Genomic DNA, 27,889 nt, shown 5'->3' with positions numbered 1-27,889 from the left:
CCCTGTTACCCAGGGGGAAGTGCAGGGGAGAAAGATCTGCCCTGAGTAAAAGGTGGGAGGATATATTAAGAGAGATGCAGCAGTGGTATGTGAAATGCAGCTGTACGATGCTTGTCACAGAGTGGCAGAATGGGGGGCCAGCACTTGAATATTAAAATGCCATTGAATTGCAGCACAGACTTGAATACTGAGATGGTTCCAGCATTAAAGAATAAAGCATCACTAAACAGTCAAATGAGGAAATATGTGTGAATGCAAATGACAGCGTACCTAAAATAAATTCTGTGAAGACAGTGAGATATTAATGCAGTGCCAGCTTTTGCAGAGGAAGCTCTACAGGCTAGACACATTTTGGTGTCATAAAATGCATCCTACACTGCAAAGTTTTGCAGAAAAAGACCTGTTTATTTTCTTCTGCTGTGTTCCTTCTCTGGTTTCTGTAACTCATTCTTACCTTGAGGGTGTTTTGTATCCATTTAAAATACCATGTCCCCATAAGCTTTAAAAAGACCAGGAAAGTTGTGTTAAGTGATAGGAATATTCTCAGTTTTACGAAGTTTATTTGTTTAGTTGTCAGCTCTCACTGTCTCTCTGTTTCAGTGTTCATGTAACACTTTGGTAGCAGCGCTGTGGCGGAGTAAACGGGCCCAGATCTCTACATGCAAAACCAGAGACCATTTAACTGTTTAATATTGTTACGGTCATGCTAATATATTTTAACTCTGGGCTCATATACTGTTCCATCAAGATTAACCTTACAGCTTTCCAAAGGTAGACATAGGAGCTGAACACCAGTGTCCTACCGATTACCAGCTACCTGGTGGACCATGAAGTTTTAAAGTTTCTCTTGCTGTGTGGTACAGTATAGGACATGCAGGAATCCAGAGAGACAGGGAGTTACTGTTAGAATAATATGTATTTACCTTTTCCAGGTTTGTATCTGGCTTCCTATGAAAGTGAAAGTCCAGAAAACCAGACAGAAAAAGACAGGTGGAAATCGTTAAGGTAACCACTCATTTTATCAGCCCTTTTCTTAAGTACCTCCAAAATGCAGCATTTACAGTCAAAGCTTGTAAAGTGCTGGCATTATTCATTAAAACAGTCCTTTTTCATTTAGGACTAATCTACAGAGCTGAGGCTGCACTGATAAAAGCTAATTGTAATCTCAAATTACCCACCATTTAAAGAATACCCTCCACTTGTGCATTTATACAGTGCTGTACGCATGCAAAAGAAGCCTGGTGTAGATGAAAAATGCCCTAGATTAACTGGATCTTCCTAGACTTTACATCTCATAACAAGAGATGTACGTGTAACGGTTTGGTGTAAGTGAGAACCTGGAGAGAGTGACTTAAAAAACAAACAAACAAAACCACACCTTTATATTTGCTGGGGTTTTTTTTTTTTTCCTTCATTGTTCTTATGTTTTGAATTTACAGATCCACTATTTTAGGAAAGACTTGAAGATTAAGAGGTTATTGCAGTAGGTCAAGGAAAAGAATCCGCAAAGATTTTGCACTACTGATTCCAAAGATGCCTGTTTGGGATTTAGACAATTTTTTTGTTTGAGTTTTTGTTGGGTTTTTTGACTGCCTAACATGATGGATGAACTGGATTCATCCACCGCAATCAACAGAACTGTGCGCACAATGACGCTTTTCTAACTATAAGACATAGGAAGGACAAACAGACTATTTGTGGCTGTGCCCAAACTGCGTCAGGATCACTGTAACTTTTGCCTCTGAAGGAGAACAGAAGAAAATCAGGAGCGTGGAGAACCATGGTACTGCAAAAGAGAATGGAAAAGTATAAAAAAGGGAAAGCAAAAAACACGCACGAAAATGTCAGAAGCAGGTGTTTCAGGCAGCGGCTCTTTAAACCCTCTGAGGATTGCAAAAGTAAATCAAACACAGACACAGCAGCAATCTGGTTAATTGCTGAATGAAGAAAGAAGAACTTAATCTTACATGAGCAGTCCCCCAGCCTTGTTGAACAAAGCACTGACTGCTACAGGTATAAGCTTCCAGCAGATGAAAACTGACATTGCTCACTCATATGTATACATGTATGTCACACACAGACCACATCAGCATGGGACAGTCGTACCAACCCCATGAATTTTTACAGAGAATAATCTGAAGTATGACTATTGCTTAGTTAATTCTTCCCACCACTGTTGTTGCTTTTCTTACTGTGAATCTTGGCAGATCTGAGGAGGGCCCAGTGTAGGCGGTATCACGTAAAGACCCACCACCACCCCATCTACAGCTGAACTGAAGAAGCAAGTGACTCTGGACTCAGCTTACCTCTATTTAATGTATGTAGTGTATTCCCTAATTTTCTTGATGCTGAGATGCATCTTTTAGAGGGTTTTATCATCCTTCAAGAAAAAAAAATACTGCATTACCATCAGGTTCCCGTTAATACAGTACCGTTTATTTTGCAACATGATACTTAAGAGGGTAGGAAAGGGGGAGGGGTGGGTAATTGCTCTGAATTTGGGAACTACATGGTATGCTTTAAAAAGACAAAGGGTTTCAGACTAGAGTGAATGCACTAAAGAATTTGTTTTTTGTGAGTAGATAGCCATTTTTCTCTTTTTTTATTTTTAGGATCTAAACCGTGTTCGCCATTTCCTTACAGGTAATATGAAGTAGGGACTATGTCTTGTGTTTAAAATTGTACAATAATTAAGGTGCTATTGTAACACATATTAAATGATAATGAACTATATGGATATTAGATTCAAAACTAAGCCCTAACAGTAGACTAATCGTTTGTATGTGGAAGGAATGTTCCTACCTGCCCTAGAAAAAGCCTGAAAAAGCTTAAGTGAAACCTAAATGCCACACAGTATTGAACTTTGCATTTCATTGCTGACCTGATGCTGGCCTTTTCAGATGGTCCAGTCTTTCTCTGCCTACAACAGAAGGATGTCACCCTTTCTTTGAGATCAGTAATAGTTTTATTTCAATACAGAGGGATTCCAGGTGGCTTCAGTGTTTTGAAAAATTAGGCTAATCACAAAACCTGGCTGTGTTGGGTTATGCATTTAGCCAGAAAACTGGAACTGTTCCTGCCCTCGGCCAGGCCTCAGAAGGTATCCATGCCTGAGTGAGTTGTTGAAATGTAAGGCATTGGTGAGCTCGTGTTTGAGAGCAGCTCCGACAGCTGAGCTGGTCCGGGAGTGCAGCAGCCTGGGACAGGCAGTATGTGATATACTAAAGGTTTGTAGTGTCTGCAGTGCAGGTCTTATGTTGGGTTATGATCTATGGAAACCTCTGCAGTCTGGGTCATGGCCGCCCAGAATCCACTGCTTTTGCAGCTGCTGAGATGAGGACACGCTTCTTCTAGATTTGCATCTGCAGGGGCTTGAGGCAGAACTTCAGTTCTCCTTTTTGTATAGGTCTATCGGCACATAAATTCAAGCAGGGAGAACATAAAAATAGCATGTATTTATTCAAGCTTTGTATGGAAGAACTAAGTGTAAGGATGGCGCAACATCATTCCAGCCAGGGAATGATCACTCTGCTGGTAGTACTGTTAATATGCTGTTTGTTAATTTTTGTACACGAACTGAGAGCTATACAGAGAAACATATACATAGCCGTTCCTTCAAGCAGAACCATTTCCAAAATGATGTCATTAAAAGCCTGTTAAATTCCAACCAAATCCAGAGCAATAACCATAAACATATCTACAACAATGCTAATGCTTAAGTGTTTTTGCTAAATGGTCATTTTTTTTCTTAATGACTGCATCTTTTTAACAGGCTTAGTGTGACTTCATTGTGGATTTTTTTTTATTATTATTTATCTGAAACCCGTTGTAGGTGGATGGGCCCTTTCTTAAACCCTGCTTTTTAAAATGCAAATCCTCACTCCTTTTCTAATGAGCCAACAGAAGCTGGTAGAGCTGACATTATAACACCCTGAAGATGAATCAAAATGTGATTTCTCATGATAATACTTTATTCTTGGGCACCTTCCATGAATTTAGGCAATTTTGTAAGTATGAGTTAAATTAGATCTCATAAAGTTTATCACTGTTGCAAACTAAACCACTTTCATAGTTCAAAACTTTCAAACCTTAGTGCTTAAAACAGAAGCATAAAGGTCAGATTTAGGTAGGTGTTAAGGGCTTAGTGGGACTGTCAGAAGCACTGAATTATCTTTAAGCCTTTATGTAGTCACACATTTAAAAGGTCTTTTTTTCAGAAGTGCTAAACATCCTCATCTCTTGGTGAAAACTGAGGTAGTTACTGTTTTATAGGGGGGTGTGGCATATTGATCTGTAGTATTCGATCTCCAGAGATGCTGTCTCCTCTTTGCAAAATGACTTGGAGATGAGAGTACAGAGCAACTTAAATGAGAAGACAGCGCTTTTAAAAAACAGATTTTTAGGAACCATAGCTTGTCTTCACATAATTTTGTAGCTAAAATCCTATTGATTTAAATAGAAACAATGTAAGCCTTAAGTTACAGCTGTCGGTTGCATTTGTAATTCATATTTGGCCTAACTAGGGTATACAGCTCCAGACAGAGTGGTTAGAGCCCTTGCTTCACCAACGGGTTTTACAAAGCGTGAGTACAACTGAAAACAAAGGGTGACAATTTGGGGAAGAGGTTTCTTCCAAAGATGTATTAACATTACACGAAAACAGGGAAAAGCACCTCCAGTAATTAATGTTTTCTTGCTATAAATGTGTAAAGAACTCCTACCATGCTGAAAAGAAAGCAGTATCACTTAACACCAAGCACTAAGGTCACTATAAGGCACATAGTCGTTAGACTAACATCTAGACAAATTACTGGTAGTAATGTCATGGCTTTCTAATTCCACTCTTTTCCATGAATATGCCTCCCTGACAGCTGCTTGAACTAATACCACACAGAGAACAGAGTGAAACTAGACCGATAGTGTTAGTATCAAAACCCTAAGGTAGTAAGATGTGAATATATGATAACAGAGTCTTTCAGAAGCATTAACTTAGCTTCTGTGTATACAGCAATATTTTAAAAGACCCAAATACATGAAATCACTCTTATCTTCTCTAGTGTAACCACAGTGGTAGCAAAAGTCCTGTTTTTTAATTTCTTGAGCGTGCCATTCTGCAACGTGGGGCAAGATAAAAAGCCCAGTGAAAAAAGATGAGGGAATTGTGTGCCTTCAGCTTGTGTTGAAGTCAGTAGATGAACTTGCTCAATGCCTTTCAAAAGGCACTTAACCATACAATCTTGCCTTCAATTTCACATCAGCATCGATCACATTACCTAATTAATGGTGGACGGATATAGGTCTGCTGGGCGTGACTGAATCTTGAGGGCAAAAACCTCTTGAAATGAGTGTGGTGCACAAGAACCCTGTGCACCCCAGAGCACACTGAGCTGGCATGTCGATGCCCTCTCTGTCAGGCGGTTAACACAGTCCAGGTAACGCGGCTGGCTGGAAGCTCCCTGCCTACGTAGGGGGCTGCAGATCTGGAAGCAAACTAATCCCAGCCACTGCTGAGATGGCACTTGGACAAAGTGTGGACACAGCTGCTAAAGCACTTCAAATAAGAAACAATTTAAGCATAGAGAGATATTTTTTCTCATCTTGAAAATACTTTATGATATGGTCAGTGGTGAGTGAATCACTCAAAATCAAGCCAGTCCCTTACTGATACCTTGGTTACTTTGTCATGTTTTGTTGCAATAGTTTACGCACCTCTTATTAAAGCACATGAGCACTGGCTCGCATGTGACTGTAAATCCAGCTTAGAACACAGCTCAGATTACTGAACATGTAAATGGAGTTATTAATAAAAAGACATGTTAGTAGAAGAGATAGTTCTGCATATCAGTGTAAAAATGTTACATAGTTAACAGTATTTGACCTAACAATGACTGTGTTCCATAGAATGAGACTGAACCCAAGCACAGCGACGTGCCAGAGGAAAAACTCCAGTTGATTTTGATGGGTTTTGGAGCAGTCCTGCAATTATGAACTATAGTACCATTTTAAGTTATTCATAAGGATTAAATCACGTTGACAACCAGTCAATTGGCTTTTCTTTTGGGCCAGGTGCAACTCTCAGATGGGCAGGTGCATTTAATAGGGTGAAAATCCAGCCCTACCAAAAGGTTTGTTTGACATTGTTGAAGTTTCAGCAGCAATTCAAGGACTAAATCTGATCCAATGAATTTATTTGCATCTGAGAGCAAAATTTGACTTTCTGCCTTTAAGAGCCTTTTTTTTCTTTTTAGATTGGTAGAGATTAGCCTTAGTGTCTCAGGTGTCTCTCATTGGAAATCAAAATCCCTTTGATTGTGAGCTGATTATTTCCATTGTTGTAATTACAGAATGAGATTAGGGAGTAAACAAGGAAACTTGTGACAAAGGGAAAGCCCCTTTGTCACTACTCAGAGGCTCAGCTGTGGGCCAAAGACCTTCTTTTCTTTTGTCGTCTTTAACGTTGTGTGTCGAGTGAAATGACCTCGGTGGTTGGTGCAGGGCATTACGGAGCTGTGGCTGGGGAACAGCGCGCGCATATCATGTCCCTGTGGCAGCACGCACACTAGCAGCGGGGTGCAGAGGTGGTTAGATGATCCTGTACAAAGCCGACATGCAAGTTCATATCAGTCTTTCATGATATGATGCATATCTTGCATATGATGCAAGAGGCCTGCACTCTTTCATTTCTGATGCTGGGACACATCCCTTAGAAAAGGTAGGAAGTTCTTGGAAGCTCACCTGGAGCAAAGCCTACTTCCTTATCCATCTGACAGAATGGTTACAAGATCCTTTGAACTATAAGAGGTTCCTCTAGAGCAGGGGTCCTCAAACTACGGCCTGCAGGCCAGATACAGCCCCCAGGGTCCTCAATCCGGCCCCCGGTATTTACAGAACCCCACCACCACCACCCCGCCAGGGGTTGGGGGGGGGGGAAACCAAGCAGCCACAGATGACTGCCTGCCACTTCATCTGCGTGCCGGCCCCCTGGTTAAAAAGTTTGAGGATCCCTGCTCTAAAGGACTTCAACAGTGAAGAATTTGTTAGTTACTTGACAGAGATTTTAAGATATACTTTAAAAAAATTATGAGAAATACCTTGATGGTTGTTAACTTCCATTTTTCACAGCGTAGCAGCAGAGTGGACCAAGATAGCTGTGCATATATCCCTGTTAATATCAATGGCAGCTGGGCAGGGTAAGGCAGGAGAACACACAGTGAAATACTGACACAGAAATCTTTACCAATACTTTTTATTTTAATATTGGATATGTTGGGATGAAAGCATGCTGCCTTAGAGTGTGTCCCTTTCCCTGCAACCACTGTTGGCTGCTCTGTGGAGCAGCTGAGCTCTGAGCTGAGCAGAGGCAGAAAACAAGTTACTTTTTTTGATGGAACAGATCAGGAGGCTCATCTGTTTTGTATTAATTTATTTTAAAATTCTTTTTGCATATTTTCAGATATGCAAAAAAATACATTAAGCTAATGCTCATAACAAGGCATCACATCCTGCATTCGTACATTATGCAAGGTGTAGGTAAGAAGCTAATAGGTTGTATGGGTGGTGTTTCATACGCTGCACAGGTGCAAAACACTGAAACTCAGGCTATAACCTCAGCTACAGAAAAAAAGCTAAGTATGAGTAACTCCTGCCCAGATGCCCTGTCCTGCACTGGGGCCAGACGCAGGCTGTAATGCTGTAAATTCAGAGCAGCTTAGACTGCTCGCTCTTCCCTTGATGCCTTTCCCTCCCCAGAAGCGGTATTTTGCTTCATAAGCAGCTCTTGCAGAATGCCATAGGAACATTTTTCTAGTTCTCTGCCATACCAAGGGCTGTATAGTCGTGCTCCAGAGCTGTCAGAACAGAACAGGAGTCCTTCTGCCTTCATCCCTGTGGCCCTAAAACTGCCAACCCAGACTAATGCTGCAGTACAGCAATGTTCCCAGGCCTTCCTGAATGCAGAAGGCTTACGAGTTCAGAGCTCATGAGTCCTGTAAGTTAAATATCTGTACAGGAAACTTCCTTCTAAAAGGTGCAAGGCCCCTTTAATGGATTTGTGACCAGAAAGTTCCATAGTCCGGCTACTTCTCAGAGAAATGTGACTTCCTCGGTGAACAATTACTGGTCAGTACTACATTACTGCTTTCATTATTTAATTATGCTTCTAAAATTCCAGTCTTTTTGAAACAGCTAAACATGTGGTGGTGATTTCTTGATATTTGTCCCATGGGTAAGAGTTGAGAAAACAGGAGGTGTAGTCCGGACAGTTGACATCATTCGTATTTCCATAACAGCCCAAGTTGGGTTATCGCTTACAGTCTGTCCTCGCCTTGAGCTAGAAGGAATTTTCTAATAGAATCCTTCTAATTATTAATACTTAGTGAAAGATGCGCGCACAGAACTATTAAATTCAAGTGTTTCAAGATACGAGTCTTACAAATGTACAAGTACTTCCCTTAGGAGTCTGTCTGTAAAAACACCATTGCTAGTATGCAACACAGATGGAAAATAAATTATCCTCTGGTTTCAGAACTCTTAGCAAGTGTCATCAGCTTGTAAAGGTGAGAATCAGATTTTAAGATTTTTTTTCACTTTTAGCGACAGTGCCAGCTGTCTTAAACCTAAACTCCAAGAACATACTATTCTAAAACATTTAGTCACAGACCTAAAAGCACAGAGTAAAAATGGGTAATCAGAACTTGTCCTTATATTCAGACTGAGAAATTCAAAGGTTGAATGACAGGCCCCAGGGTCACCTGGGAACGCATCCTTTGAAAAAATTACCCCATAAAGATATCCAGGTTTTGATTTTCTTCTGGTGTAACCCCTTTTTACAACTGTGCTTATTAGAAAAATGGGAACTAAATTATTGTTTTCATTTTCAAAAAAATTAAGCTAGGAAATAAATATGGATTACAAGACTGGTATATACTGATCATGTGAGTGATAATAATGAGGAGCTGTGCTTTTCCTGTATCTTTTTCTTTAAATTGAACAATTTCATGTTATGATTAGCATTTTCAGGTCAAATTGAAATCCATCTACCATCCATAATACTCAAACGATGTAGCTTTGTTAGAAGTCCTCAGAACAAATATCGACACTTTATTAATTGCACAGGCAGGAAACAGTGAAGTTACTTGAAAGTGGCTGTTATGATTTTGTGACTGTACATAGATCTTGCAAAATGTTAATGGTAATATGCATACTGTACCCCACATAAACACTGCAAGAATAGCATGGTCATTGTTACGCTTTATAGCTGTTGTGGAAAATGTCTTAACCTGCATTCATGATTATAGTGCCCATCCTATTCCCATGCCTTTTTATACAGTTGTGGTAAGATTGTTATGGAATTTTTTTGTCAGTCATGTTCGAGCTAACTTACCTATGTATAGAATTTATATATTAAATCCCCCTAATTTATACTGTGTTTTAACAGTTTGCCTGAACTGTCTGGTTTCTAAATTTTGTAATGTGAGTGTCAAATAAGAATAATAAGTAAAAAAAAAAAAAAAAAAAAAAAAAAGGCTCGGCTGTGTGGATTTTGTTCTTCAGTTTTATTCATAGCGGAGATTTCAACAACTAAAAATCTACAGAATAGGCTGTAAAGAAACTCGCATTGCTTTGAAACTCAAAAAATACAAAGATGTCCCTGACTCTGCACGGCAAGTCATGAATATGCATGTAGGCACAAAAGTACCTGTGGTTTCTGCTGCCCTTTTTGTTTCCACGTTACAGCTTCTCTCTTCATCCTCACACATTCAGAACACACTGCAAAGAAACGAGACAAAAATTCCCTTAGCTTCCATAGTATTTTCCCAAATAGAAGGCATAGACTCAACACTTTTTCATAATGAGAGGAAAGAGCTCGGACTGAGACTGAGCCTTTTTAGTCTGTTCCTATAAAACTGGTGCAACTGATGTTTAAATGTGTTCTTTTTATTATTTGTATTGCAGTAAACAGTTTCTACTGAGACAAGGGACCCATTTCACTAAAAATGTACAGCAAGAGATATCCTTGCCTCAAGTTACTTAAAATTCTTCTAAATAAAGGTGAAAGAGGCTCAGAGGCAAAACTTGTGTGTAGGTGTAAGTGGTGGAGTTTGCTTGATGTAACATTCGGCTTCTGCACCACGTTGCCCCTGTGCTACTCAGCACAGCCTGCTTCTGCCTGCTGTTACCAAGTGAGGACTTTGCTCCATGTAAGTATTGTCACTGACTCCTAAGTTTCCAGAAGTGAAGTGCAACCTCCTTTCTCATCACAGTGTCCTTACTGATGGTGTTGGAGCTCTTGCCAAAAGGGACTGTTACGTCACCTGGCTGAATTTCCCATAAATGCTGGCTTATTCAGGCTTCCCACTGTCAAGCCCCTGAGTCTTTATTAGGCTAAAACATTTCGATCCTCAGAAGGCTCAGTTGTGCCCCAGAGTGAGAAAACTCCAAGTTTCAACCCTCCCGGTGAGCCTCGCAATAAAAGGGAGCAGATCGTGTCAGTTCAGCCCACGGTGATCCCAGCTGGATGATCACAGCGGGTATTTTTACTGGAGTAAAAACCAGTCTAAACACTGGAAAGAAAACATCTTGCCTTAGTGGCAACCTGCCAGCCGTTGAGGGCATGTTGTTTCAATTGCCCTTAATATCTTAATACAATGTACGAACATGCTGAGGGCAGCGTAGGCCGTGCCAGTCTGCCACCAGCCAGAGCTCAAAGAGAACCACGGTTTGATTTGGCCACAACTTTTCATGAATGCACATGTGAATAAACACAAGTGCCCACGCTCACATACAGTTTCTGGGTCACTGCTTTTCTAAGAAAAATTCTGGTTACTCATTAACAAGGAAAATGTGTCCCTGAGCCATACACGTATCTTGTTCTTTTTGACCTAGCTGAATATGTGCATTTTTCTATGCTACTGCATTATTGGCAAAAAAAACAAAAACAAAAACAAAAAACAACCAAAACCAATAGATCTATTTTAAATTTGTCCTTTTCAAAAAAAAACTCCCATGGAGTGGAAACGCTACTATCAGTAGGTTCTCGCTTTGCCTTTCTGCTGATCCACCCATCCAAGCTTCTGTTATCTCTTTGAATTTACATATGCCACAACAATCTAGGACACTGGCTCCCTTGATCAGTAGTTATAGTGATTTGTGAAATGAATAATATATTTTCTCTGATACATCTTAGAAATGCTCCTGGTGGGTTTTCCATCCTCATTCAGTTCAGTCCCTTATAAACAGACGCTGCTGTCAGTACTGTCCCTGAGCTCCCAAGCAAAGCTACAGCTGGTACCACCCAATCGAGGGGGTCTACAAAACACTCTCCATCAGTATAAAAACTAAACCGTGGAACTGCAGAAATCCGTAATAACTAAAGGCAAAGCACAACTGCTAATCAACCACCCTCTGACACAAAACAGAGGGAGGACAAACAAAACCAATACATCTTTTAATTAAGAGAAAGCAAGCACAGCACAACACTGGAAGTACTGAAAGCCAGAAATTTTTGGCTCTGCTGTTGAGTCTTTCTGAGACTTTGGGCAAGGCAGGCAACCCCTGCTTTAAATTTTGTATTCCCAACAATGAGAAAAATAAATGAGATTTACGTCTCCTGATTAGCTGCTGTGAGGATGGATCACCTACTGTTGCAAAGCAGTTGAAAGAGGGACCGTCCAAAACTGCATTTTGAAGCAAATGTTTTGAATGCAGCTTTTCGTACATGCACAAATGTGTCCCACCAGGATAATTACACTGAATTGTAACATATTCTGCTGTACAAAGCAATCTTAAAACAGTCACATTGCGTTGCTCTCCACAAGTTGTGCATACATTTGGTGTTGTAAAGTCTAATTAAACAAGGAAATACCTCATATAAACAAAAAAATACCACAGTGCTTGACAGCAGAAGCAGCTGTAACTACACTCAAATGAGTTTCCTTCCCAGTTTTGTAAAACTAGATTTCTGTCATTTGATTCTTCACTGTTAGATCATTTCAATCTTAAGAATGGCCATTTCTAGAAGGGCTGTTGCTTTGTTTGCACTACATAACCTGGTCATGGCCAGTGAATTTCTCCTGACTTTAGCCTTCTCTGAGATAACCACTTAAATTTCATCTGATATTCCTCTACCGCTGGGCCTCCACTGCCACCTCCTGAACAGGAAAGAAAATTAACCGCTTTCAATATGGCTCTCCTTCTGAATGGCTGCAGAGGTATTTTTGAAAGCACTTTGTTCAGCACGAAGACCAACAGCTGAAACTGCTTTGTGATCTGTCTATGGAGGCAACTTCCTATAAAATCTGCTATAAGGCTTTCGCTTCAGAAGGAAATTTCTTTCGTTTACGTATGTTTGACGTGAAGGTGGCACAACCTTTATACACCACTTTTCTTCTTCAAAAAGGTTCAAAATGAAAAGCTAATTATTCTTAACTTCTGATAGATTTGTTCCTCTTTCAATTGTTCAGCTAGAAATCTTTAACTGAAAATGATAAATTTTTACTAGCTCTCATTCGCTGCATTTTCATAATGAACAATAGTTATTTCCACCCTTTCTATTCCAGGCTGAAGATCCTTCTTCCTAACAGGAAAACCAAAACCACAATTTTCCTGCTTCAAGGTTGCCAGTTCTGATAGCCTCTTCAGCATTAGCTTATTTTTTCCCATTAAACGGGACTTCCCCAAATTGTCCCAGAGCTGTTATACCCTGCTGGAGGGGCTGTCATTTGTTTATATTGGAAGACAAAAATAGCAAAGGTAAGACATAGTAAAACCCTAAAAGAGGCAGTGAGGCAAGGAAGGCAGACAATGTGATCCTGTCATACCCCATCTTCCCTGCTCTGCTAGGGATACTAGCCACCGGTTTGTCCTCTGCCTTTCAGCAAGAAACTTTCTATAAAATCCCATTTACCCTTCCTAGACATTCCTCTTGGAATAAGAAATCAGTGAGAAACTGGAATTATCTGGTACAGCTGGCTAGTGTCAGGCCAATGGATATTTTCGGCATGTTCACAATGCTTCTGCAGGCATGTTCACGTGTGCATGCTCACTCTCTGTATATATAATTTTATCCCTCTTTTTTCTGCTGCATGTGATCTGAGAGAATTCCTCAGGCAGGGGATGTTTCAGTGGATATTGGGAAAACTCAACACTTTGCAGATGTTCTCACTAGTTTTATAAATAATAACCAATCATTTACATGCTAAATGAGAAACAGTAAACCACGGTCATCAAAGCCATATTTGGCATTGACAGATTGGGTAAATGACAAGGACTATGAGGAAAAGAGTTTATTTAAAAACCACATGGTAGCAAACAGCCAGCAGTGCTCCCTATTTTAGCTTCCTTTCCTCAATAATAATAATGAAAAAAAGAAAACAGGAAGAGAAACAAGATTTTCACTCTAGTGCAAACCACCTTTAAATGCTTAGCTTAAGCTCACTGCCAAACAAATTTTAGTGAAAGTTTTAAACTTATGTCTTCATTTGAGTACTATTTGCTAATAATTTTGGGGATTGGCATTAAAAAGACACCAGCACCTGTTCAGTAAAAAGTGTACCACTCCTTAGATACTCTCTTTTTTGCTTCAGTTGCAAAATGTTTCTGCATTAGAGGTAAAACTTGAGAAAATTATTCTGGGAAAGAGTCGCTGAGCTTGTGAATTTTTCAATTTATCCACTAACCTTCAGGGATTTGTAATTTTCCCCTGGATAAACCACTGTGAGTTAATAAATTTGAAGCTTGCATTTCAGTTCCACTTCCCCCTCATTTTGACTTTGCTTTGCTTTAGAACAGTCTCTTTGGGCTTATTAAATTCTCCATCCAAACGGCTGCTAGCGGAGTTGGGAGTGTTTTCCCGCTGTGCAGCACAGCATTAATTCAGGCCTGTGATTCCAGGGTTTTGCTTTTCTGGGAGCGAGGAAGCGGTCGCCTCCGCCGGGAGCTGCGACAGGGCTCGAGTGGCTGCCACACATCCCTACGGGCGTCAGCCAGGAGCTGCCCGTGCTGGGGCTGCCCCACCACTGGAAAACATGGATTTGCTTCCACCCCACGAGGCACACGCTCCCTTTCCAGCGGCCACGGGCTTGTGGATGAGGGGCTGTCCCGTGCCGGGGCTGCACAGCGTTACTGGGTTTCTCTGTACAGGCCCTCACGCCACTCGGGAGCGAATCCCTCCGGACACCTACGAGCAGCTCTCAAACACGACGCCTAAGCACGAAGCCAGGCCCAGCAGCGGGATCCACCTGGCCACCCAACTGCTCAGAGCCAGGCTTGATGCACTCATTAGGAGGAATTAATTGGTAGTGTGACTCCTAGAGAGCTCCCGGGGGTGGGGGGGGAGGGCCGCCCTGCAGCAGCTGGCGGCCTCCAAACCCGGGCTGCCTACTGAAGCACTGCGTGAACTGGGGTCCCCAACCCACACGGCCTCAGCCCCCGTGAGACTCCCCCGAGAGCAGCCCTGGCCCAGGCCCAGGCAGCCATAGCCCCGCTCCCTCAGCGCGCCGGCGGCCTGGGGGCGGTGGCTCGCCTCTTCCCCTCCCCCCACCCCCGCTAGGGGGCGGCCATTACGCCCGCCGTGCGTGCGTCTGACGTCACCCCGCACCGAACCCGCGAGAGAGAGGGAGGAGTGAAGGAAGCAGTTTCTCCGCGCTTGGTCGTGGCCGCCATTTTGTTTCTGTGCGCAGGGCGGAGACGGGGCTCGCTCGCCTTTTTTTTCAGCTGTAAGTGGTGGAAGCGGCTTTTTTCCGCGGGCTCTTTTCATCTTTCCTTTTTTCTCTCTCTCCCTTTTGTTTCCAGGGGGTGCGAAGCAGCGGGGAAGTGGAGGGTTGGGGGGGGGGGGGGGGGGGGGGGGAGCTGCTTGCGTTGCCTCCGCGGCCCAGGGAGCAGCCCCTCCACCGCCTGCGTGAGGGGTTTATTGAGGTGGTATTAAGGTAGGAGGAGGGAGCCTGAGTACACGACACCCCCACCCCCCCCGGTCAGGGACTCCTGTGGCGGAGGGGGGCTCTGCGGGCGGTGGGGGGGCTGTGGTGGGCAGAGGTGGGGCTTCGTGTGCGGCGGGTGCTTGTGTGGGGGCCGCGCAGCTCGGTTGCTCAGCCCGGCCTGCACGAACATGGCTGCGCCTCCCCAGAGGGCAGCGCAGACGAGCCCTTACTACACACACACACACTCTCGGTTCTAGAATGCTCCCGAGGGAAGACCGGCGTGTAAGTGGACTTTGTGACTGTGGGCTGGGGTAGTGGGTGTCTGCTGTGGGACCTACTTCTGCGTGGCTGTACCCCACACGCTCGGATCGGCCTGGTGCGGCGGACTTTAGTCATCTCAAAGGAATAAGCCTTTGACCTCTTCCAGTCCCTGCAGCCAGCCAAGTTTTGGAGGAGAGACATTTAGAAATTGCAGTGTAGGCAGCTTACGACAGGACTTTTGTGGCCTTCCTGGGGCCCTTCATGAATGGAACTTTTACAAAAGGTCGGTGGCTCCTGTTTGGGAAACCTTATGGCGAAATGTGGGAGTGAAAACGGCCTGTGATATGGATTTGGACCACATACTATAGGAATGCATATGTTCGTGTCAGCTGTCAGTATTACATAAGTGAAGTGCTTCGGTGCATAAATTTAGAGGGAGTGCATAATAGTCAAAAAAATCTTAAGGTGGCTCCTACCGTAAAATGGATCGTGGCCGCTTTGGGTCTTACACAGACCGACTCTTAACGATTTCCTCCTCATCTGCATTTCATCGGTTACTTTAGGGACAGAATTTGCAGCTTCTTAATTCCAGTAAATCTGTACGAGCTTGAGTGTGGTCATGCAGCAGCTAGTCTTCTGCTAAGCCTTTTCTCCGGTGTTCTGTGTCAAATGGCCGTCCGTACACCCCTAAGCCCCCCTCTGCAGGACACTTTAAAGGTGGTTTTATTTAGATATTTGTCCGCTAGAGAGTCTTTAGTGTAGCCTGCCTTCTGCCAAATGGGGAAGGGAAAAAAAAAAGGCAGTCATAAGTAAAATCCTCAATTCACCTATAACTGAGTATGTGTGGACCTTTTCACCTCAGAAGTAGAATAACCAGAAACCTGAGGGTGCTTTGTGATTTATGTAGATTGAAAATAAAGGAAAATCGTTTGGGAGCTGCATAAGAGAAGAAATTGAGGCATGTAAATGGAACGCTAATCAGTTTTAATTTTGTCTTGATCCTTGTGGTGTCTGTCATTCAGCACGTTAGTATTTTTATTTCTTGTTGATGTATCATAAGTGAGTAAGGTTTTTGGGAGACCTAGAATCATGACTGACTCAAAAGGATGTACCCGTCATTTTTGCAGTTTGTCATTCTGTTTACATGGTATTTGTATTTTAAAAAGATACCTGTAAAAAACTGATGCAGATGTCTAGCGTGTGGTGTTTTTCAACTACCAGTCTGTCACAAATATTATAAGTATCAGAAGACCTTTTTCAGAACAGGCCTGTCATTTACATGTTCTCAAAGTTTCCTTCTTAACACCTCCAGTCGGTATAGAGACAGTCATCATTGTTCTGTGTAAATTTATACAATCGTGGGTTATTTTTAGTGCGATCTTTGTTTCTAAACTTTTCTTGCTGACACTGCTTGCAATGGAAACAACTTCTTGTCCTGTGTTAGTTCATTCTTCAGAATATACTGCAATAGATACATAAACTTATTTTCAAGCACTTCTGGCAAAGAAGAATAAACAAATAATGGCAAGTTTTGTTCTGCTCTACAACTCTGCAGCTGTGTTTTACTTTACTTTTTTTTTTTTCTTTCAGTTGTGCATGTACCTGTTTGAACACAGAATTCCTGCATATAACACCCAGCAACGGAAGCTGGTGGGTTTTGTCTTTGGTGAATCAGCTGAATTGTAAAACACCCTCATACGTTTGCATGCTAATAGGGTTCAAAAATTGTGGGTTGGCGCATAGTACTGCAAAGTTATGTGAGTTCACTGTGATTATTGCTAAAACTTTAAAAGTATCTGTTTAACAGGGATCTGTAAATACATCTGAGAGACGTTTTTGGACTGATGGTCCATGTTTGACTTTCGTGTAGTAACTGATGTAGACTATAGTATGAAGAACTAAATCCAGGTTATATTGGAGAGGATGTTTGAAGATTAAGGTCTCTCTCCAACAAAGACTTTAAGGAAATTATTCTGTTTAGTCACTTGAGAGTTTATTTAAAACAGGCTTTAATGACATGTTTGAAGCTATTAAGTGAAGATGAGTTGGCCTATTTAATCTTGATTTGTGTTTCGTAACAGTGTTAGGAGGAGAAAGCCATGTCTGCTCCCAGACCAAAATAACATGTGGAGGAAGCTGAGGAAAAATAATTATTTGAGGACATGGTTCTTCCTAGTTTTGTTACATTTGATCAGACTACAGTAGTTGACTTGCATCTATAAATACTAGTGTAATGCTTTTGTCTTTTATGTGTTTTTGTTGATTTGGTTTTTTTTTCAGTGGCAGATGCGGCATTCAAAACAATCGCATTGTCCTGAATGGGATGACAGAAAGAGCTGGGATCAAAGAAAGCACAGTAGCAGCCGTAAACGCAGGAAAAGGTCCCACAGCAGTGGACAAGAAAGCAAGCGCTATAAACCAAATCACATTTCAGAAAGGTATAAGATTCTGAATTGAGTAGCAGTAATGTTTTTATCACGTCTAAAATGAAACATTTTGAGGATAAGAGTTTTAAAGGGCCCAGACTTGGCAATTCCTTAAGGTTTGGCTCACTTTAAGATGAGCTTAAGAAGTAGTTGGTTTTGTTAACACAGTACTTGAATTGTTAAATAGAAATTCTTTAATAAAACCAAGTAAATGTTACTAGTATGTTTCACTGTTGTCGGTTAAGTATTGGTATTGAATGCATTGGATATTAAACTTCAAGTAAAAAGTACGCCTTTTCATTTACTTAATGTGAACTAACGGAAGAGAATGTTTGTTTAATCGTTTTATGCAATGGTAAGTATGAGTTTCTTACTGGTTTGGAGATGGTTTGCTTTTTCTCCCACACTGCTTTCACTGGAAGGATGTGTTTTTCTATTCTTTTTCGTTGAGAAGATGATCCCATGGAATTCTTCTAAGAGCTTATACTCATGCTTAAAAAATTTTGGAAGGGGTAGGTGTACAGCAATATGGGGGCTCTTGGCCTCAGCAGCTTGTTAAAAGTTGGGTTTTTTCTGTGCAGAAGATCCGTGATCCAGGTACTCTGAGGTTCTTAATGTTTAATGCAGTGCACTAAGAATGCTGCTTCTCTTAGTCTCCAGGTTTTGTTTTTTAACACCGAGCTTTGAAAGCGTAGAAGGGGATTATTGCTGTATCTGGTGTTTTAATCTGTGATTTAGGAGGCTGTAATGGAGTTGCTCAGTATATTTTAGGAAGTGTTTCTCCTATTGAGTTTGAGTTTCGTGTTTACTGTGCAAACTGGACAGATTATATATTGTTTGTGTGGATGGCCGCTGTGTATTTGAGACTGGCAATGTTGTTAGATTCCTAATAAAGGAACTTTAAAAGCTCCACTATTCTTGGGGAGGGAGTCAATTAGAAACGTTCTTGGTGTAAAGACAAATACTATGTAACTCTGTAACTCAGCTCAAGTCACTTATCTTGTTGGAACCTCAAGTTTTTGAAGTGGAGAACATTCACTTAAAATATATTTTCAGTCATTATTTGGACGATAGAGCCATAAATGAAAGAGACCATCATGACCGGAGATATGTTGAGGAATACAGAAATGACTTCTGTGAAGTATATGACCACAGGCATTATCACAGAGACTATGAAAAGAGTCACCATCATCACTATAGCAAATCCTCTGGTCGGAGCAGGAAAAGTAGTCATAAAAGGAAGCATAAGAGACATCATTGCTCCAGTCACCAATCACATTCGGTATGAGTAATTTTTAACTTTATTATTAATGAATTAGTGGTAATAGACTTCTTAAGTGAGTGCTAGAACTTCAGTTCCTGATCACAGTACTTTTAAGAAATACTGTATTATTAAAAAAGGATTTGTAGTTGAGTCCATTTGTGAGCATATGAATGTGTTCTTAGTTGAAACTTTTGGATCAGAGCGTTGGGTGGGGGGTGGGATTATCGTCAGTACTAGCTATACACGGGACACAGGTGGCTGGTAGTTAAGATCACTGGGATTAATATGAAAAATGTTATCTTGAAATTGAAAACAGGTAACTATCCTATTTCAAAGTACAGTTGTCACTTTTTAGTTTTACGGCATAGCGAACTGTGTTTTTTCAGGTAGAATGTGAGGTGCCATCCATCCTATTGCTAAAAGTAATTGAAGTGACATGCCTTTTTAATGTAAGCTTAATTGGAAGTATGAAACGTGCATGTCTGGTAAATTGATAAGAACAATTCTACACCTGATTCCAGAAAACTTTGATAAGTCATGTGCTTGGCTAATGGCAGCTAATGTCTTACTGAAGCTGGGATAAGCTTGCTGCTTGCCTTCTTTGAAGGCATGCTCTCTGAATTTTTCAGTATTGGCATGATGCCCACTGATATATCTTCAGCTCCAGGTGTTTTATATCATATTTCTGCAGTAGAAACAGCAAGTTGTGTTAGATTGTACAATGTGAATTAAGGACTTCGGAGTAATTTTTCTTCTCTCTCTGAACGTGAGGGAAGTAAAATTACTTTTTAGTTTTTTATATTTAGATTACATGAACTGTAAGTTTTAAAAATAGAAACATTTCACCTGACTGTAAGCTTAGATATGTAAATAAATACTGTTTTTTTGCTGTTTGCTAGCAGAGTATTAGAAATAGCTATGTTGCAGTCTTAATCTGTCTTCAATTAAGCCACTGTTTGAGAGACAAAATTGTGTTGTTTTTTCTGTTGCTTTTATCACTTTAAGTATTTATCTGAAAATCTGTTCCTTGCCATGTTTTTCTTCTGTAACATAAACTGTGCCCTGTGAATTTCTGGGGACTGAATTTGAAATTGCTCCTGCCAACTGTTCGTGGCCTGGTGTGTAACTGAATGCCTGAATATCTCCCCGCTGAATGAATTGCGTATTCTGCCCTGAATTCACTCTGATATATTGATTGGCTGGACGATCTTGGTGCCGTTTCCAGAAGAGTCACCGAAGGAAAAGATCCAGGAGTGTAGAGGATGATGAGGAGGGTCACCTGATCTGTGAAAGTGGAGACGTTCTAAGAGCAAGATGTATAGAACATTTTTCAACACTTTTAAAAAACTTTTCAGCAAAAAAAAATCTGTTTAGAATAGTATGTCAGAGGAGGGGGGATAAAGAAATCTTCATTGCTCTTTTTGTTCTGTTTTTTTTGTGCTTTTTTGTTTTTTTGCATATCTTCTTTTCTGTAGAATTTAAATACTGTGTTCAAAAAGTTCCAATTAGTAAATGAACTTGAATCTTGAGATTAGAGCAAGAGATAGTTTTTTTGGCTAACTGTTTTTATGACACCTGTCCAATAAAATAATGCATTCAGATGCTGAGATTTTAAGTAATTATGCTTTTGTAATGGCACATTTTTAAGTCTACATTAATAATATTAATTCTTGTTTAAGTAGTTTTATAATTCTAACTTGTGTTTGTTCTTTTTAGATGAAATTGTTGCGACTTTAGGAGAAGGAGCTTTTGGAAAAGTAGTGGAGTGCATAGATCATGATATGTAAGTGTTGGTTATAAGTGGATCTCATGACAAAAGACACCGCTTCACTCAGAAATCAAATATCAGAGACGTTTTTTAAAAGAAGGTTGCAGTTCAAATAGTGTTGCAGTATATTTAAGTAATTACACTGTTTCTGAGAGCTACCTTGTAAGCTTATGTGTAGTTCAGAATTTTCAAGGATTTTCAGGTGATACCACACCTGTCCCTGATAGTTTTTAAGGTTCTTCAGTTATCTCTTCCGGTACTATTAATGCCTTTTGTTTTTTTCTGTTGCCCTGTCAAAGGGCCTTGAATGGTATTGACTTTATACAAGATGGTAAATAGAGAATTACTTTGTTTCTCCTCTAAGCTTTTGAGAATCTGTCTTTAGCAATAAATTGCCTGAACCATGTTTGTCTTATAACTAAGTTGGTTTTTTTCCTGTACGAGCTGTATAACCACATGGTGCAAACTACTAAGTAGATGTCACCTGCCTTTGTTAAAGAGGGATAGCTAGGATTTGCTTAGTTATATTTCTCTGTTGGTTCTACAAGTGCTTTTGCCATAACTGGAGAATATGAGGGTATATAAAGAGTGCAGAATTGATTTGGGAGACTTGGCTTTTAGAAGATGATGTGCTGAGATGCTGAGAAAACAGTTTAGGTTCTTGTATGTCAGAATGCATGGTGAAAGCATTGCTTGAAAGCAGTTGCTTACAGCTGGTTGAGCTGTAAATTTCTTTTGTCAGACTCCATAATCAAATTACTCTTCAAATTTTTTCTAAATGCACAGTACTCCAGTATCCAGTATTCATAAATCTCCATGACTTTAATCTTCCTGTGTTTCTCTGATTAAAATAGAGCTGCTTTGGGGTTTTAAGTATTTAACAATAATTGATTCAGTTTGCAATGCTTTACTTTCTTTTAAAGGAGGGGAATGCATGTAGCAGTTAAAATTGTGAAAAATGTTGGCAGATACCGGGAAGCAGCCCGTTCAGAAATACAGGTGTTGGAACACTTAAACACCATGGATCCAAGCAGCACTTTGTAAGTATAAAATTAGTCAGCGTACTAAGGATTTGCAGAAGATAATTATTCAGTAAACTGGGTCTTCATTTGCTTAATATTTTTTTTCTTCCTTTTTTTAAGTCGCTGTGTCCAGATGCTGGAATGGTTTGATCATCATGGCCATGTTTGCATTGTTTTTGAGCTGCTGGGTCTTAGTACTTATGACTTTATTAAGGAAAACAGTTTTCTGCCATTTCATATTAACGACATTAGAAATATGGCTTACCAAATTTGCCAGTCTATAAACTGTAAGTAAATCTCAGTGCTCTTACCAAGTATGTTCTTTTATTTCCCCTTTTAAGGATTTTCTGTATTAATTATGGAATACTGGTGGTTTTCTTCCTTGTAGTTTTACACCATAATAAACTAACTCATACTGATTTGAAGCCTGAAAATATCTTGTTTGTGGAGTCTGATTACATAGTGAAGTACAATGCCAAAATGGTAAGTTTGTTCTTTGTTTCTCCCAACTTGAATTGGGCTACTTTTGAATGTTTAGTTGTGTTTAGTGTGTTTTTTCAGGGGTGGGGATGGGGCTGGGGGTGGCAAGCAGGTGGGGAATTGTGTAGAAAGATCAAGTGGTAAGAGTTATATTTCCTAGAAATGTTTTTTGTGCTCTTTGAGATGTACTAACTTTCTGCTAAGCAAGTAACTTTGCTCTTATTCAAACTAAACTGTTTCATCTGATCACTACTTAAGTTCTTTGCTGTTTAATGAAGTTCTGGCATTCCTAGGGAGCATTATGTTAATGGCTTTGAATTTACCCAGGTTTTTGCCTTCACATTTCTTAACCCATTTGAATCCCTTTCTTTAACACATCCCTGTGTTTGAGAGGAATGTTAGATCTGCTTTCTATCCGATTACCTTGGAATCTGAAGTGCTTGTCAGTTTTGCAGTCATTGGCATAATAGCTAAGATGGATTCCGTGTTTGTCATCAGCACGTGATATTGGCCGTTGGGCAGTGTTATAATTGGCATGAGCCCTGAGTAAGACTTTTCTTGACCAGTGTCTTCCTTATAAATCTAAGAAAATGCTAAGACACAACATTAGGATGAACCTGTCTGCACAAATCTCTTCTGACACTGGCAAGAATACAAATTTCTTTTTATGTTGCCGCTCTTTTTTTCAAACTATAAAACCTTGTTGGAGGCAGAGAAGCAGTTTGGACTTCACTGCCCCTAGTTTATGCATAAGGCTTGATCTTTTTTTCGGTTTAGAGCTAAAATTATATAAATGACTGTGCACCAGTGGGCAGAAAAAAACAGGACGGAGTTAACAGCTAACTGAAGTTAACTTGAAGGTTAACAAAAGAGGAAAGGAGCTCTGTTACTGTGGGGAAAGGTCTTTCTTTACTCAGCTGTTTGGAGTATTCAGACTAAGTCACTTTGTTAGCAGCTCCTCTTTCTTGGAGCTTGAGCTGAATAGTAGTTGATGTATTTGGAAGGAGTATTTTGTTGCATAGGTTTAATTTTTAGTGTTTTATGTTAACTGGTATTTTGAAGATGAATCAAGATAATGTGAATATCGTTTGCTTAAGCATGCTTCTGAAAAATACTAACAAATAGCATTTTCATTTTCTTGCAGAAGCGAGATGAACGCACTTTAAAAAACACAGACATCAAAGTTGTTGATTTTGGAAGTGCAACTTTTGATGATGAGCATCACAGCACATTAGTGTCTACAAGGCATTACAGAGCTCCTGAGGTTATTTTAGGTCAGTAAAGACTTGTAAACTTTCTGACAGTTAATTACAGTTCATTCAGATGTCTTTACTTCATAAACTGGGGTAGTTGTTCATGGTTCTAACAACTCTGTCATTTCTCACAGATGGCGATGGTAGAGTTCTTGAGGGTAAACAGCAGAAGAAATACTCTAAAAACAAAACTAACATGTTCCTTTCCTACTTTTTCCCACAAAGGTCTGGGGTGAGGTCTGGAAGGGGAAAATGGGTATCAGTAAATGCATGGAAAGTGGGCATGCGCTCTGTGGATTACAAGTTTTGAGAATATATTAAAAAGTAAAACAAACTTTGTTTATTTGGCAGCCCTGGGATGGTCCCAGCCTTGTGATGTTTGGAGTATTGGTTGTATTCTAATTGAGTATTATCTGGGATTTACAGTGTTTCAGGTATGTACATAAAATTAAATAGAACATTTTTGCTACAGGCTACTGGTTTTGATCTTTTAATGACGTGTACTTAACTGTTACTGTAAAAGGCATAAGCTCACAGGCTTTTTAAGGGTTACACAGATGACACTGTAAAGACAGCATACGTGTATGAAAATGTGGTGCCTTGGATATCTCCTTCACACTGTTTAAGCCTGTCTAGAGTCTGAAGATACTGCTGGAATGAAGAGTAAACAAAACACACTCTTACAAAACTTGGTTTATGAACTCTGTTGTTCAGGGGACTCTTAACTGAAAAGTGCTATATAACAAGCTGCATTGCATAATCTATTTTTAATAATTTAATGTGATAATGTATAAAGATACTGTGACAGTACTCTGGCAAACATCTTGTTAATAGATGAGTGTTGTTACCAAGCGGCTGAGAGTAGAAAAATGTGTTAAGTACATTCATTGCTTTTCCCACGCAGACGCATGATAGTAAAGAACACTTGGCAATGATGGAAAGAATACTAGGGCCTCTGCCAGCTCACATGATAAAGAAATCCAGGTAAGTTCATGACAGAAGAAGTAACGTGCCTAATATTTTCCTGTTACAAGAGAAATTTTAAAGTTTCCATTGTTAGCTGTGAGTTTCTGAAGATCAACAAAGAGAGTTCCAGGCTTCTTGTTACTTGTTAGTTTACTGCAAGAAATTGTGTCAGATTTAGGTGCATTAAATAGTTGACAGTAGTCCTCTTTTCTGGTTTTAGTCTGAGTTGCCAGACACCAAGATGTGCCAACCTCTTGAACAGTAACTGAGTGTGAATGTTCTTTAGTCTTTAAAACGAAGTTTGCTATGATCAGCAGAACAGTAGACACCCATTTTTCTATTAACTATGAGAATAAAGAACTTGCTGCCATCAGAAGATTTATACTGAGAAGAAAGAGGGTCCTGTCTTGCTAACACAGTTGCCAGCCTCTTCCCCCGTCCCTTCGTACCCCTCAGACATTTGTTTCAGTGATCTTTCTCTCTTCCTCAAAGATAACTACATGCAGCAGAAGTTTCCCCCTTCCATTGCAAGGAGAAGCAGCCAGCCCAGGGTTCTCCCCTAGCCCCCATACATGCAGAATCCAGAGTATGTGAGATTTGATGGCCCGTTCTTTCTGCAGTAAGCTGTCCCCCTGCCAGCTAATCCTAGATAATCCTGTAACTCATGTTATAGTAGAACTGCAGTAGTTTTGGGTTGGGTGTTGTATTTAGTTTATTACAGTTGTTCAACTGATTCATAATGCATTTTGAAAAATGAGAAGAAACTTAAAAGCTGCAATTGGAATAGATTCGGGTATTTAAAAAATAAAGTGCTACTGACGTAGCAGTATTAATCTGATGTTGAGGTGTGAATTTCTCAGAACTTAATTTGCACTGGTAGTCTCATGCATCTTACACTTTTTCAAGACATTTGGGATTATGTCATTTTGTTAGATAGTTGCTAACCACTTAAACTCTGCAGATTTTATAAGAAACGTTTTTTAAAGAGCTGATAGATTGACAAGTTGTCTTCTTGCTACTGGCAGATGAGCCCAAGTTGTTCTGTTGGAATACCTGAAAGCATCAATCTCTTTAAATGCCAGTAATGGAAAGGATGCTTTCAGTGGCTTCTTTGTTGACTGGAATATTGAAGGACCTGTTTTCCAAATATTGTGACAATGGTAGTATAAAGGCAACGGGTCTCTGTGAATAAGTATTTGCTTAAACAGATGTTAGCTCCCAAACGCGGAGGGGTGTGCAGGAACACTTTTATGGTGTTTCAAAACTTCTTAGAAAGGCATCTGCCCACTTTCTGTGCTGACACTATCTTAAAATTATTTTCCTCGCCATGCAGAAAGCATTACTTCCACCATGACCAATTGGACTGGGATGAGCACAGTTCTGCAGGACGCTATGTTAGGAGACGCTGTAAGCCTTTAAAGGTAGGAGACAGCCTTTTCATTATTTTGTTAGTCGCAGTTGCAAAAGATCTCTCTAAATTACTTGCTTTTTTCTTTCAGGAATTCATGCATTGCCAAGACACAGATCATCAAAGGCTGTTTGACCTTGTTCGCAGGATGCTGGAATATGATCCAGCCAAAAGAATTACTCTTGATGAAGCCTTGCAGCATCCTTTTTTTGAACCATTAAATAAATAAATACAAAGATCTTTTATGCTTCTTCAAGGAGATTTCCTAGACTGTGTCAGTCAACAGAGGTTGCATGAAACTTTTGTAAACTCTAAATTATTTTGTACAGTTAAGTCTGTAAATATTTACAAATGTTTTGTATAACTGTTAAGTTTACCTTGTTGAACAGTTGTAGTCTTATGGGTATCAAAGTGAGAAATAAAAGTAATTTTCATTTTTGAAAATTGTTTTCTGTTTCAAACTGCACCCCTCAATGGGGTTAATTAGGTGTTTGACTTCAGATGAAGAGATGGTATAACTGAACCTGTTTTGAAAACACTTAATGTTTTCAGCTAGCTTTCTTTTATTAGTCATAAAAGATTTGAAGGGCTGAGGCTACCAAATCATGCAGTGCAATAATTTTTTTATACCATCCTGAAAGAGGGTTGAGAACAGGTTTTTGTGCATCAGCTTTTTCACAGATTTTCAGTTGCATCATGTTCTGGCTGGCTAGTTAGTCTCTGGAAGCTTACCTGATGCTTTCAATGTTGAGTATTTGTAGGTAGGGTTTTGGTTAAGGTCTGAAAAGTGACATTTCATATTTTCAGGGTTGATTTGTTGAGGATCAGCATTATCATGATAAAGGTTTTGGAAGGATTGCGCTGCCCCTAGAGAAAAATGCAGAGGAATGCTGCCTGCCACAGAACCGTGGCATATTTAAGCCTTTCTCTTGCAATAGTAGTAAGATCATTCAGAAGTCTTCAGATAGATATTTCTGTAGAGCTTGATCTCTGATCGCTGATAAATTTAGTAACCTTGGCAACCGAGGAAACACTGTCATCAGACTATAGTATCGGGAGGAGGAGGATGGGTTTCCACTTGTGACTCCTGAACTCACGTGCTGAGTTGAGATGAAAATGGTACTGCTTTCCCAACCCCATTAATGCACTCTGATAGGTTTTGCTTTTCTGTGTTTTTAAGTTGATGGTTTTTTGGTCTTGTTCAGTGCTCTCTTCATCAGTTTAACGCAGGCTTGCAGAGTTGGAGGGAGGGAAGCTTCCATGGTGGGGTTCGTTCGGGCTGTCTGGAGATGCATTAAGTAAATTTTGGCCACTTTGTTTCTGACTTCACCACGCAAGCCTTTCTTAAGGGAGGAAACAGTAAATTGTTTCAGCTCCACGGGAGCCTGACTTGAGGTTTTGTGCTTGCTGGGTGAGTCCTAATGCACAGTAAGATTTCAAACTGATGTCCTTGTTCCACTGATGAGGGGACTTAATTTGCAAGAGGCTCCAGACGCTCCTATCTCTGACTTGGCAGTAGAATATAGCTGGGACAGGCTTTGAAAGCTTATCTTCTGTAACCAGTGCCACCTCCTGTGCCTGATTATATCTCATAATGGACACCCTCCCCTTCCTAGGATGTTCGCGTTTGCATCATTGTTTTGTCTCTGTGTGACAGAGAACGTAACAGTTTGTACTGTCCAGGTCAGCTTGGTAGGACTGAGGACAGGAGCGAACTCCTTCCCTTGCTGCTTCCCACAGCGCTTTCCATCCCGTACCTTCAGAGGCAAAGCAAGGACTTGGCTGAGCAATGCAAATCAAAGGCAGATGGGGGGTAAAAAAAAGTTTATATGCTGCTATAACTATAAAGCTGTAACTATAAACCAGCGCTATCAAAATCAGAAAGGGAAAGACTCTGTACTTACTGTGGCTTAAGGAGTACTTCTAGCCTTGATGTAGTTACTGAAGTGCATTGCACTTGTTAAAGGAGATACGTGCTAGACAGATACATTATAAAAACCTGTTTAAATTCACTTTTTTTCCGCAGTAAATTTAAAAAACCCACACTATCAAGACTAATATGGCATCTGCAGCCAGGTGCCAAGCAGTTTTGCAGGCGTCCAAGGTCCCTGGGCGCAGGGAGCTGT

General features: G+C 40.4%; 2 protein-coding genes across 10 annotated transcripts in view; both read left to right on the top strand.

Annotated features, from left to right (window-relative positions):
• Positions 1-6,900, top strand: part of RASGEF1C (RasGEF domain family member 1C) — a 79,223-nt gene extending 72,323 nt beyond the window's left edge. Inside the window, exons 13-14 of the mRNA XM_037397626.1 lie at positions 933-1,005; positions 1,440-6,900. Of these exons, the coding sequence (XP_037253523.1) occupies positions 933-1,005; positions 1,440-1,464 (98 nt within the window). The 3' untranslated portion in view covers positions 1,465-6,900. The remainder of the gene's footprint in view (positions 1-932; positions 1,006-1,439) is intronic.
• Positions 6,901-14,583: 7,683 nt separating this feature from the next.
• Positions 14,584-26,207, top strand: CLK4 (CDC like kinase 4). Of its 9 annotated transcripts, none has more exons than XM_037396594.1 (14): positions 14,584-14,714; positions 16,767-16,826; positions 17,463-17,614; positions 18,659-18,884; positions 20,092-20,182; positions 20,583-20,649; positions 21,558-21,674; positions 21,777-21,943; positions 22,045-22,139; positions 23,281-23,410; positions 23,741-23,823; positions 24,294-24,373; positions 25,689-25,776; positions 25,855-26,207. In XM_037396594.1, the coding sequence occupies exons 2-14, from the start codon at positions 16,773-16,775 to the stop codon at positions 25,990-25,992; spliced, it is 1,488 nt and encodes a 495-aa protein (XP_037252491.1). In that variant the 5' UTR covers positions 14,584-14,714; positions 16,767-16,772; the 3' UTR covers positions 25,993-26,207. The 9 variants fall into 9 exon arrangements, with proteins under 9 accessions (XP_037252491.1, XP_037252490.1, XP_037252492.1 ...); XM_037396593.1 differs by having other exon boundaries at positions 17,457-17,614; XM_037396589.1 differs by lacking the exon at positions 14,584-14,714 and adding an exon at positions 15,435-15,459 and having other exon boundaries at positions 17,457-17,614.
• Positions 26,208-27,889: the final 1,682 nt, after the last annotated feature.

This window comes from Falco rusticolus, chromosome 8 (genome assembly GCF_015220075.1).
Source record: "Falco rusticolus isolate bFalRus1 chromosome 8, bFalRus1.pri, whole genome shotgun sequence".
NCBI lineage: Eukaryota > Metazoa > Chordata > Aves > Falconiformes > Falconidae > Falco > Falco rusticolus.
Note: the sequence above shows the minus strand (reverse complement) of the source record. Positions and strands in the feature narration are given on the sequence as shown.

Bases quoted from the DNA above. Each gene is read 5' to 3' on its own strand.
- CLK4 (XM_037396589.1), top strand. The intron at 23,824-24,293 runs GTATGTACATAA...TTTCCCACGCAG, and splicing joins TGGGATTTACAGTGTTTCAG to ACGCATGATAGTAAAGAACA. The intron at 24,374-25,688 runs GTAAGTTCATGA...CTCGCCATGCAG, and splicing joins CACATGATAAAGAAATCCAG to AAAGCATTACTTCCACCATG.